At 46.5% G+C, this 11815-nt stretch overlaps 1 protein-coding gene across 1 annotated transcript; it reads right to left on the minus strand.

The window, feature by feature from the left end:
* Positions 1-5678: 5678 nt before the first annotated feature.
* LOC110901520 (protein NYNRIN-like) lies at positions 5679-11189 on the minus strand. The gene is made up of 3 exons (XM_022148344.1): positions 10240-11189; positions 6025-7585; positions 5679-5786 (listed from the first exon to the last, which is right to left on the minus strand). The coding sequence occupies exons 1-3, from the start codon at positions 11187-11189 to the stop codon at positions 5679-5681; spliced, it is 2619 nt and encodes an 872-aa protein (XP_022004036.1).
* Between the last annotated feature and the right edge of the window lie 626 nt (positions 11190-11815).

Here is an 11815-nt window from a genome sequence, read left to right on the forward strand (position 1 = left end):
AAAGGAAATCGTGAAAAATGGAAACTAGGACCATGGTTGCCATGGTTTAATCCATGGGAACCATGGTGGATCAAGCAAGGGGGTGGTGTAGTATTCTATTAATGTTCCTACATGATAAATCATGTCCCAACCATGATCCCCATACCCTTTAGCCTAATAAAATTATAAGCAACTCAATTCATGATCATTACTTCACCATTTCCACATAAAATGAAAACTTAAATATTCAACAAGCTGATTACTTTAACCATCACCCAAAGAAGGTCAAGAAACACACAAAACTAAAGGAGAAATGTTGAAACACTGGTTAACACAAGGACAATCAATGGGGTTGTTTCGTCTGAGGGGTTCAATCTCTTTTCTTGCTCGTAACAATGGCTGGAGATCTGCAAAACAGTAAACACCGTTAGTCTCGTTAAGAGGGGAGAAGGGGATTTTCCCTCTTAACCAGGCTCCGGCGTGAGAATAAGTACTGTTCTGAGAGGAAATAAACAATGTGTGTATAGAGTGAGTGTAGAGTAAAAGGATCCTAAACCTGTATGATGAAGGGTCCTATTTATAGCCGGAGGGTGAAGAAGGAAGGAGCAGCTGTGCCAGCTGTGGGCGCATACCAGCTGTCCGACCAAGGGGAATATCCTCTTGGTCTGCTCTGTCGTGGCAGGTGTAGTGGTACACGTGGCGTTCTTGTATTCGCCCATGCTGGATATCTCGTACTGGTACTGTCAGCTCTGCTCCCTAAATTGTCGCAGGCCTTTGTGGCATTCTGCTAGTGGTGACACGTGTTGTCCTTTATGTCGGATAGAGCATCTTTGGTGCCAGCTGTGAATCATCCAGAAGTTTCTGGAAGCTTCTGGAGTGTTTCGGTGACATGGATGCCTTGTGTGCACAAAAGTGGTGTGGTCCCTGCCATGTAGGCAGGGAATTGGGACCATACCTCTTCAAGTCCCCCCAGTCCAGTGTGCCTACTAGTTGAGTTGATCGTCTAGGAGGGATTCTAGACTTATGAGAGTTGTGATTTCTATGCATCGCGTATAATTTGGTACATATAAAGTGGACCAAAATGGGCGCGTTGCGTGTGGATTTTGTCTTTTGCATTGGGTGGGCCAAATGGACGCATGGCGCATGGGTTTTGGCCCTTTTGAAAAAGGTGAGCCAAATGGTCGCATGGCGCATGGGTTTTGGCCCTTTTGAAAAAGGTGTGCCAAATGGACGCATGGCGCATGGGTTTTGGCCCTTTGAAAAAAGTGAGCCAAATGGACGCATGGCGCATGGGTTTTGGCCCTTTGAAAAAAAGTGAGCCAAATGGACGCATGGCGTATGGGTTTTGGCCCTTTGAAAAAAGTGAGCCAAATGGACGCATGGCGCATGGGTTTTGGCCCTTTGAAAAAAGTGAGCCAAATGGACGCATGGCGCATGGGTTTTGGTCTTTTGAAAAAGAGAGCCAAATGGACGCATGGCGCATGGGTTTTGGCCTTTTGAAAAAGGTGAGCCAAATGGACGCATGGCGCATGGGTTTTGGTCCTTTGAAAAAAGTGAGCCAAATGGACGCATGGCGCATGTGTTTTGGCTCTTGGTGTTTCCATCTGGTGGAAGTTTGGTGGTTATGGGGAAGTGTTTGGTGTGACTGCCTGACATCCCTGTCTTATCGGAGGTGAACAGTTGTTTTTTCAGTGACTTTCTGTCATGTCAGCCGGCCTTGTCGCCCATGCTTCCCGAAAAAAGAGCCGACGTCTTCTCTCTCTTCTGACGTGTCAGTCATCTATTGGGTGCTTTTTCTGTGCTCTGCCGTTCCACTACCCATCGCATTAAATGCGATGGGTATAAATAGGAGGCGGTTACCCTTTCTCCTTACTTTTTCAAATTTCAATTGTGATTTTCTTTCTATCTTCTTCCCTTATTCTCCGTTTCTTCATATTTTTCTTGAGTTCAGATCTTCTACTTCTTGGTGCTTATACCATGTCTGAGAAGAATCCTACCCAAAAGAAAAGAAAACATAGGGGGAAAGCCCCTCTTGGTCCGGACCAGGCTGTTATTGGTTGGAAGGAGGAGGAGTTTCAGAATCTGGTGAGGGGTATGAACTTCCGCCCTGAGTGGGGGGCTCAGTATCCTCCTGTTGGATCTACTGCTTTAGACGCCCCCCCGGGTTATATCACTTTGTATGCTGCGTTTTTCCGGGAGGGTAGTTTCAGGTTGCCGATAACAAAGTTTACTGCTGCTGTGCTAAGGGGTTATGGGCTTCATATTCCCCAGGTTAATGCGATTGGGCTTCCACGTATTACCCATTTTGAATACGTCTATAGGTCTTACCGTGTTGAGCCTACTTTCGAGATGTTTAACGTTTTCTACAGCGTTACATACACCAGTGGTTTTTATTCTTTTCAAGCGAGAACGGGTGTTACTCCGGTGTGCTCTGTGCCTTTAAAGAGCCTTCATGACTGGAAGCAGAAATTCTTTTACATCCGCCGTGGTGTAATTCCGATAGATATGTCGTATAGGCATGTGAGCCAAGGGATCCCGAAGGTGGATGTTATGCAAGACTTTGCTGCTCAGGACTTGTATAGGAAGATAACCTCTAAGGCGACTGCCATTTCCCAGCTGGATGAGATGGCTTTAGTTAGGGCAGGGATGAGTTTGTTGTGGGTGCCCAAACACCCACTGGGTCAACCTGTGAATAGCCATCAGGGTAAATGTATGTTTCTTCCTTGAGTTTATTTTTGATTTATTTTCCTTTAGGTTTAGTATATTTTGTTGTGTTCCCTTATCTTCTTGCTCCTTTGCAGTTGGTTACAGCTTGATAAACGTCTTGGATCCGAAGACAGCGGGTACCATGGTTGAGGCTATTCAAGCGGATGGGAGCCCCACTTGGTTAGACCAGATTCGTGGACGTTTTTTGCATCCTACCGATGAAAGCTTGGGGAAATATGTTACTGAAGTTTTAGGTGAACACGTTTGGGATGACTCTGTCGACTCGGGTCGAGGGGAAGTCATTGTTCTTTCCAGTGGAAGTTCTGGCCAGGTTCTTGAGGGTCTAACTTCTCGTTGCGCGCGTGCAGGTATTGCGCGGGATGATGTTGTAGAACCTGTACTTGGTGGTGGTGATGATGATGATGAAGAAATCTCTGTTGATCCTTCCGCCCAACTGGAGACAAGGAAGAGGGCTAGGACGAGTAAGTCTGGGAAGGAGGGAAGAACTGAGGGGAAAGCTGCTGGTTCTTCTCGTAAGCAACCTTCATCTCTTCCTAGTCTAGATTATGTTGTGGTTTCTGACACGTTCTCTGGTCTAGGGGTTGGTGAGGGGAATCGAGGGTCAGACCCTGACGATGGTGCTACTTTATCTGAGCACATGAAGAAGAAAGCCCTTGAAGACCAAAAACGTCAACTTGATGAGCAGGCTGCTGCCCTTCTTGCTGCCAAAAAGGCAAAACTTCACAAAGAAACCCCCCCGGCGCCTTCTGAGTCTGAGATCGACCTTGGTGTTTTTAGTGGGGGTCGCGGGAATCTGTTGGAGGAGCTTTATGCTGCATCAGCCCCTCCTACTAGTAATCAGCTTTCCTTTGTACGTTTGTCATATCTTTCATCAAGTTGTTTTAATTGTTGTCTTATGACAGTGGTCAAGACTAGCAGGAAACCTCGTGTGGTGGACATTTCTCAAATTACTCCACCTACTTCACCCCCGTTGAGGACAATTGGTTTAACCCCTCCTCGTGATGGTGTTGATGTGGACACGCGGGGTGGAGAAGGGTTTACTGAGGGTGTGGCTGAAGGAGGTGTAGATGCTGGAGGTGATGGTGGGGGTGATGCTGGTGCTGATAAAGGTAAGGGTGTTGAAGTGGGGGTGGAGTCTAGTGAGACCACTCCACAACAAACTATTTATACCAAGCGTCCTCCTGGTGGAGGTGGAGCTACTTCCGGCGTTGTGCGCAGCCCGCATTTTGAGCGTTACCCTGCTGATTCCTGGGGTAACCCGGCTTGTGACGATTTGCCCCACGCCCCGCGCTGGAACCTTACTCAGGGCTCTCGGATGGATGATGTTAACAATTGCCACGAGTTCTTTGTTATGTCTCTTCCTCCTGCTGAGAGGATGTTTCAGAAGAATCGCAATCGCTTTTCCCTTTTGGACGATCATGTTCGTGCTGGGGTTAATTTCTTTGCCACATCACAGGAAATTCTTCGCGAGTGGCGATCTATGGGGGAAGAGACCCTTGAGTTTGAGGAGTCGAAGAAGGTGTTTGCTGAAGAGAGGGCTAAATTTAACGCGGAGAGGAAAGGTTTGCAATGGAGGGTTGCTGATGCTGAACAAAAACTTGAAGAACAGAAGCAGCTGAATGAGCAGAAACAGAAAGATTGGGAAGCCGCGTGCGCGCGTACGAATGTTGAGATGCAATCTCAGTGCGACGCTATCGTGCGGTTATCTGGTGAAAAAACGGCACTTGCTGAAGAGGCGCAGCAGGCGCGTGTTGCATCTGAGAAGAAAGAGGAGGAGTATATTAATCGGATTGATAAGCTGGAGGTTCTTGTTTAGCAAAAGGCGGCTGAATGTGAAACTGCACAGCGCCTTCTTGCTGAAAAGGCTGCTGAAGTCCAAGCAGCAGAACTCCTTGCGGAGGAAACGTCTGGTGACACCAGATGGTTGCTTTCCCGTGGAGTGCCCTTGGTAATTTCTTTTGCTCTTTCTTATTCTTTTGTTTTTGCGATTTTTATCTGATTGCCTTGTTTTATGCAGCTTGCTGACCGTATTCTGAATTCGACTGAGCTTGCCACGTACATGCTTGAATTGAGTCGAGCGGGGTATAATAGCGGTCGTAAGTTTGGATTTGCTGAAGGCAAGTCTGCGGTTATCAACAAGGAGAAAGACTACCACTTCGAATTGTATAAAGAGGATTGTGACGGTGCCTATGCTGCTAAGCGCAAGGAGTTTTCAACTCTTGAGTTTGCCGTCGTCCGAGCAGCGCAGAAGTTGTCTCGGAAACCAGATGGGGTTGCTTTGTTGAAGAAGGCTTTGGGAGAAGATGTTGATGCGGCAGGGGGTGCTGGCCCCAGTCAGACTTGAACGATGGATTCCGGCCTGTGCGTCGTGTATGGCCGTGAATAGGCCTGTAATGTTGGTTGTTTAAGACAATTTCAATTTTGTTTACCTGTGGGTGTGTGTACCTGGGATTCTTGTGAATATTTTATCGCTTTTTTTTTATGGTTATGCGAGTTTTGTTATCGTCATAATATGTGCATGTTTAATTGCTTTGATCAGGTGTCACGAATGAATGTTGGCGCTGACAGGTGATGTTGTGTTACTACAACGTTTTTATTCTTTCGTTTGAACATGTGCGCTTGCATGTGACATACGAAGTGATCGAGTTGCAGGTTATTGTGTGAGCTCAGTTGTGTTCAGCCTTGGGAGCATTACAATGTTTAGTTACCTTACTATTGATATTTTCGTGTTTATGTGGGCACAAAGTTATGTTTTGGCGTTTTGTAGGCTTTGGTTGTGTTTCTGACCCGGCTGTTCACTTGGTTGTGACGAGCCTTGGAGGTCTACAACGTTTCCTATGGTCGAGCCATTGATGTTTTTGTGTACGCCCAAAGTAATAAATGCAGTTGTGACAAGAAATTTGCATGAAATAAAAGTAGCCAAACACTTCTTGTATTAAAGTAAATGTGTTGGCTAAATACGCCCTTTACGATTACATGGTTGTGTTACATGTAGCACTTTCGGAGTTGTTGGGCATTCCAGGTTCGTGGAACCTCTTTGTCGTTGATGGTGCGTAGTTTGTAGGTTCCCTTGCCGAGCACTGCATCAATTATGTACGGGCCTTCCCATTTGGGAGCCAGTTTTCCAGGCTTTTCTGCGTTGGAGGCTTCATTGTCCCTTAAGACATAGTCTCCCGGGTTAAAAGTGCAGACTCGGACTCTGGGGTTGTAATATTTCTCCAGCTTCGTTTTGTATTTGGCCTCGTTGATTGCTGCCATCTCTCTCCGTTCTTCTAGGAGGTCTAGGTCAATCCTCCTTTCTTCTTCATTGTTGATTACATTCATGGAGAGCATCCTTGGAGATGGCAACCCGATTTCTGCTGGGATAACAGCTTCAGACCCATAGACCAAACTGAACGGCGTTTCACCGTTGCTTGTTTTTGGCATTGTTCTATGGGCCCACAGTATGCTTGGTAGTTCGTCGACCCAGCCTCTTCGTTTCTCGCCGAGCCTTGCCTTGATACCATCAACGATACTTTTGTTGACTGCCTCTACTTGACCATTCCCTTGCGGGTGCGCAACCGAAGAGAAGGTATGCTCGATGTGTAGTTCTTTGAACCATCGTTCGAGGTCGTCTGCTGCAAAGTTAGTTCCATTATCGGTGATGATTCGGAGAGGTAAGCCAAACCGACATATGATTTGTTCCCATATGAATCGTTTGACGACTGCCGATGTGGTTGATGCAAGCGCCTTTGCTTCTACCCACTTGGTGAAGTAGTCAACCGCGACTATTATGAACTTGACTGCCCCCGGTGCTTCTGGGAAGGGACCTACCATGTCTATGCCCCATTGTTGAAAAGGCCATGCGGTTGTTACAGGCACTAGTTCATTCTTGGGGCGCATGGTCTTTGGCGCATGCCTCTGACAGCCACTACACTTTCTCAGTTCTTTCACAGCATCAAGGTGCATCCCGGGCCAGTAGTATCCGGCATTCATCACTTTTGCCACTACCATTCGAGGCCCGGCATGGATACCACAAATTCCTTCATGCATTTCCCGGATCAGGTAATTTGCGTCGTCGGCGTCAACACATCGTAGTAGTGGGCCAAGATACGACTTTCGGTACAGTATCCCATCTGCCATCTGATAGTGTTCTGATTTGTATTGGATCTTTCGCGCCTCGGCTTTGTTTTCTGGAAGTATCCCAGACTGCAAGTACATGATTATCGGCGTCATCCAGGACGTTGTTCCTGTCTGGATTACGCTTACTTCTCTGAGTGGAACGGATGGGTTGCTCAAGATCTCTATGCGCACATCCTTTGCTAGGTGCTGGAAACTTGTTGATGCAAGCTTGCTTAAAGCGTCCGCCGGCTTGTTTTCGCTTCGATTTATATGGTGCACCTTGTAGGAATAGAAGGTTTGTAGCAACGTTTTCGCTTGGTTGAGATAAAGTGCCATTACATCGCCCTTGGCTTCATATTGACCATTGATTTGGCCTGCTACTAACATGGAGTCCACATGCGCTTCGATGTGTCGGACCCCCATTTTGATTGCCAATCTCAGGCCAGCCAGGAAGGCTTCGTACTCGGCTTCGTTGTTTGTGCTTTTGAAGTCCAGGCGTATGGCGTATGTGAATTCATGTTTGTCTGGGCTTACCAGCCTTAGTCCCGCGCCTGCTCCGTCTTCATTAGATGCACCATCTGTATACAACAGCCATGGCTCCTCTGTTTGCTTTTTCTCAGCTTTCTCCATCGCTTTGCATTCTCTGTCTTTGTCGCCTGGGACTTCCGTCATAAAATCTACCAAGACCTGGCCTTTGATTGATGGTCTTGGTCTGAAAACCACATTGTGACCCCCCAGTTCTATTGCCCATTTAGCTAGCCTTCCTGATACTTCTGGCCTTGCAAGGATATTTCCAATGTTGTAGTTTGTTAGCACGTGGATGACGTTGTCACACCCCAACCGATGGCGGAATCATCGGGGCGCGGCACTAGGCGAATCAGATTGCTCAAGAGAATCCATAACAACTATATTGCGATAATATTTATTACATTTGTCATCCCATACTAACAAACAATACAATCACATAAGTTATCACAGATTTCTTGTCCTCTCGAACAATTCAAATCCGACAACCTATAATTTAGATGAGTTTCTAGACTTCCTAGCTTGATTTGATGTAAACTTCGGCTAAACCTGCAACATACGTTAAAACTTTGTCAATACAAAAGTATTGGCGAGTATACAGGTTTGATATGTGATAGTGTGATAGATTAAAAGTGCTGCGAATTTCCACATGCATAAACGTAATACACGACATATATACTCACAAAACTGATACTACCAGCTAAGTCCTCGATGCTCGACTCTTGATGGCATAACTAGACCCCGTCGGGCGAAATAGTACTATACTAGTCTTGGTGGGACGTCACGAGTATAAGTCCTAGCATACATGTACTAGCATCACGTATATCTATGCAAACAGTTATTCGCAAGTGATAAATAGTCCAATTAAATCATTCGTTTGATAAGTTTGGTTTTTATGGAACGTATGTTACACCCAAAACTCGATAAAAGGGGTCAAGTATACTCACAGCGCGTATTCGGTTAGGTTTGCGGAATCGGTGCCGGAGAATGTCCTGATTTCAGACAATTTATGTGAGTGACATGTTACTATGCGTTAAACGGTATCGATTTGCGTGAAATCGGGCAAAATTGGGTTAAAATCGGACAAAATGGTGAAATTGGGCTGGCCCAGTCGAACAGGCCACTCGATCGAGTGGGCCTGGTCGATCGGACAGACTTGGCCGGTCGGATGGGCCTGATCGGTCGGACGGCCTGACCGATCGAATGGCTGTTCGATCGATGAGCTGTTCGATCGTCTAGCTGTTCGATCGTCTAGCTGTTCGATCGACTAGCTGCTCGATCGACTAGCTGTTCGATCGACTAGCTGTTCGATCGTCTAGCTGTTCGATCGACTAGCTGCTCGATCGACTAGCTGTTCGATCGATTGGGCCACTCGATTGGCCATCCTGTTCGGCTGTTTTCGATGACTTTTTGAGCGTTTTTCGGCGTTTTGGGTCGAGACGTTACGATGAGGTGTTAAGCAACTGAAATCCCGTCAATTCCGACCTGTTTCATCGGCCGGGAATCACCCCGTTCGTCAGATTTGGTCGTTTTTGTCGGTTTTTCCGTGTTTAACCCGAAATCGATCATTTTATTGCTAGAAATCAGATCCTAGACCAACACGACACTAAGAAATGTGCAGGAGGTCGGTCTAAGTTCTGGTTTTACCATTTTTATGTATAGATCTGATGTAAAAACCTTGATTTTACTTAGGAAATGCCCTAGATCTAAGTTGTTCTTGATGATATGAGGTCAACACTTTGAAGTTCATAAGAACTTGTGATGAAATCAGTCGGAACATCTCAGATCCATGACCATCTTAATAGGAAAACACTGATTTGGTTGAGATTCATGAAAAATCGTATGTAAATCATCCGAATCTAAGTTGTTCTTCATGGGATGACATCACCTTTGAAGAACTTTGTGGTGACATCACCTTAGAACACCCCAAATCCGTTGATTTCACGGTTAAAAATTGAGATTCGAAAGATAGAAAGATGAAGGATTGCATTTGGATCAAGAAAGTACAAGATTCGGGTTGAAAACTTACAAGAATCGGAAGAAATCGAGAGATTTGAGGGCTGGAGCGTCTTGGTCGGTTAGGAGCAGCAACACAAGTGTTTGGGAGGGAATGGAGGGGTATTTATAGGCAAGGAAGGAGAAAGGAAGGCAAAACAGTGACTGGATCGGCTGGCCCAGTCGATCGGCTGGCCCAGTCGATCGGTTGGCCCAGTCGATCGGCTGGCCCAGTCGATCGGTTGGCCCAGTCGATCGGCTGGCCCAGTCGATCGGCTGGCCCATCCGATCGGCTGGTCCATCCGATCGGACTGGCCTATCTGATTGGGCCGGTCTGACCAATTGGACTAGCCTGATCGAATTGATCCGTTCGGAAGCCTTTTGATCCCGTTTTTGGTGCGATTTCGACGGTTTGAACCATATTTTCATATATTTATATAATTATTAAATTATTTATTATTATTAATCACAAAAGGGCCGTATATACGTATTTATGTATCCAATTCTCAGTGCGATGATCGAATTACGCGTGCCTTCGAGTGCGTTCTTCGATGTGATGTGCCACGATGACTACCGGGGCACTACTTACTCGTATTGCCATCATCGTCATGACGGTTAGAGTCATAGTACTCACCCGATAGCCCTCGTTAGCGTCGATTACTTACATTTTGACACCTCACGCTCATCGAGAAGGGTAGATTAGGCCCTTATTCGACATCATCGTGAGTGTTATGCAAAATAGGTTTGTAATAGCGATAGAATATGCGTAGTTATTCGATTATACTTCGATTTAGCGATATAACTGGTATGATTTCATTATGATCCGAATCTCCGGTGCTAGGCGTAACGAGTGTGTCGAGTAGTAACAACGCACGAAGGTGCGGGTTGTTACAGACGTGATTGGCAAAATACCTGCGCAGCCGTCTTGAAGCGTGAATCAGCGCAAGGACTAGCTTCTCCATGATTGCATACCGAGTTTCTGGATCGGTCAAGGTTCGCGACACATAGTAAACTGGTGTTTGAATACCTTGACGATCGACGAGTAATACGGCCCCGACTGCCCTGTCGGAAGCTGACAGGTAGAGTACCAAAGGTTCTCCCTTGTTTGGTGCGGTTAGTGTTGGCAGTCTTATGAGGCAATCTTTCATCTCGCGGAACGCACTCTCTGCTTCCGGAGTCCATTGGAACTGGCTTTTCTTCATGCAATTGCGCAAGGTCTTGATGAATGGGAAGGATTTTGCAACGTGATTAGCTAAGAAACGATTGAGTGCGGCTAATCGTCCTGCTAGTTTTTGCGTGTCTTTGATGTTTGCTGGTGAGGGCATCCTTTCTATTGCTTGGACCTTTTCTGGATTTACCTTAAAACCATCCTTTGTGACGATGAAGCCCAAGAACTTCCCTTCTTCCATTCCGAATGAGCACTTTGCTGGGTTCAGCTTGATACTTACGCTACGCAGCGTATTAAAGGTATTCTGTATGTTCGCCAGCATCGTGCTTTCCTCTTTGCTCATGATTACCAGATCATCCATGTACACTTCTATGTACTTACCAATGGGGTCACTGAATGTTTCGTTCATCAACCTTTGGTATGTCGCGCCTGCATTTTTCAAGCCAAAAGGCATCTTGGTGTAGCAATACAGGCCTGTTGGCGTGCGAAATGCGGTTTTATCTTCGTCTTGAACGGCCATTTGAACTTGATGGTACCCTTTGTAGCAATCCAGAAAACATTTCCACCGGAATGTTGCCAAAGAATCGATTTTCTCGTCTATGTCTGGTAAAGCGTAGCAGTCACGGGGACATGCCTTGTTCAGATCCTTATAGTCGACACACATTCTCCAGCTGCCATTTGGTTTCTTTACCATTACTGGGCTTGCTACCCATGTTTGGTACCTGACTTCTCTGATGATTCCTGCGTTTAGCAACTCTAGCACTTGTTCTTTCATGGCATCGTGTTTGATGTCGCCTAGGTGGCGTTTGGCGTGCACCACTGGCTTTGCGTCTTCTGAGACATTTAGACGGTGTTCTGCTATGTGCGTGGAACACCGACCATATCAGCCGGTGTCCAGGCGAACACGTCCATGTTTTCGTGCAGTAATTTCTTGAGCGCCGCGCGCGTCAAGTCAGACATGGCGGGCCCCAGGGTGACTGTTTGTTCTGGGTATGTGTTGTTCAATACCCATTTTTCTGCCTCTATGCGCGGTGCTGGTTTGCTTGCTTTTGCTGGCCTGATTTCGTCTGTTGCTAGCACTTCTTTGCTTGCGTATATCAACGCGATGCCTGTTTCGGTTGGAAATCCTACGGCGGAGTGTGGTGCAGAACAGATCATACTGAAATCTCCCTGTGATTCTCTTCCTAGGAGGATGTCATGTCTTGAGTGTGCCGGAAGTACCATGAATGTGACTTCTTCAGTCCTTGAATTCCTCTCGTCTGAAAGCAACACCGGGAATGATATTTGCCCTAGGGGAAAGAAGGCTTCGTTGCAAAAACC

Source organism: Helianthus annuus, chromosome 13 (assembly GCF_002127325.2).
Source record: "Helianthus annuus cultivar XRQ/B chromosome 13, HanXRQr2.0-SUNRISE, whole genome shotgun sequence".
In the NCBI taxonomy this organism is placed as follows: Eukaryota; Viridiplantae; Streptophyta; class Magnoliopsida; order Asterales; family Asteraceae; genus Helianthus; species Helianthus annuus.

What these genes read in the sequence shown, in the direction of transcription:
- LOC110901520 (XM_022148344.1), bottom strand. Translation starts at nt 11,189, where the DNA reads ATGGTAAAGAAACCAAATGGCAGCTGGAGAATGTGTGTCGACTATAAG. An exon ending in GCTTCAAGACGGCTGCGCAG is followed by an intron (nt 7,586 to 10,239) that starts GTATTTTGCCAA and finishes TATCCTTGCAAG; the next exon opens with GCCAGAAGTATCAGGAAGGC. An exon ending in CAAGGATGCTCTCCATGAAT is followed by an intron (nt 5,787 to 6,024) that starts GTAATCAACAAT and finishes TAATTGATGCAG; the next exon opens with TGCTCGGCAAGGGAACCTAC.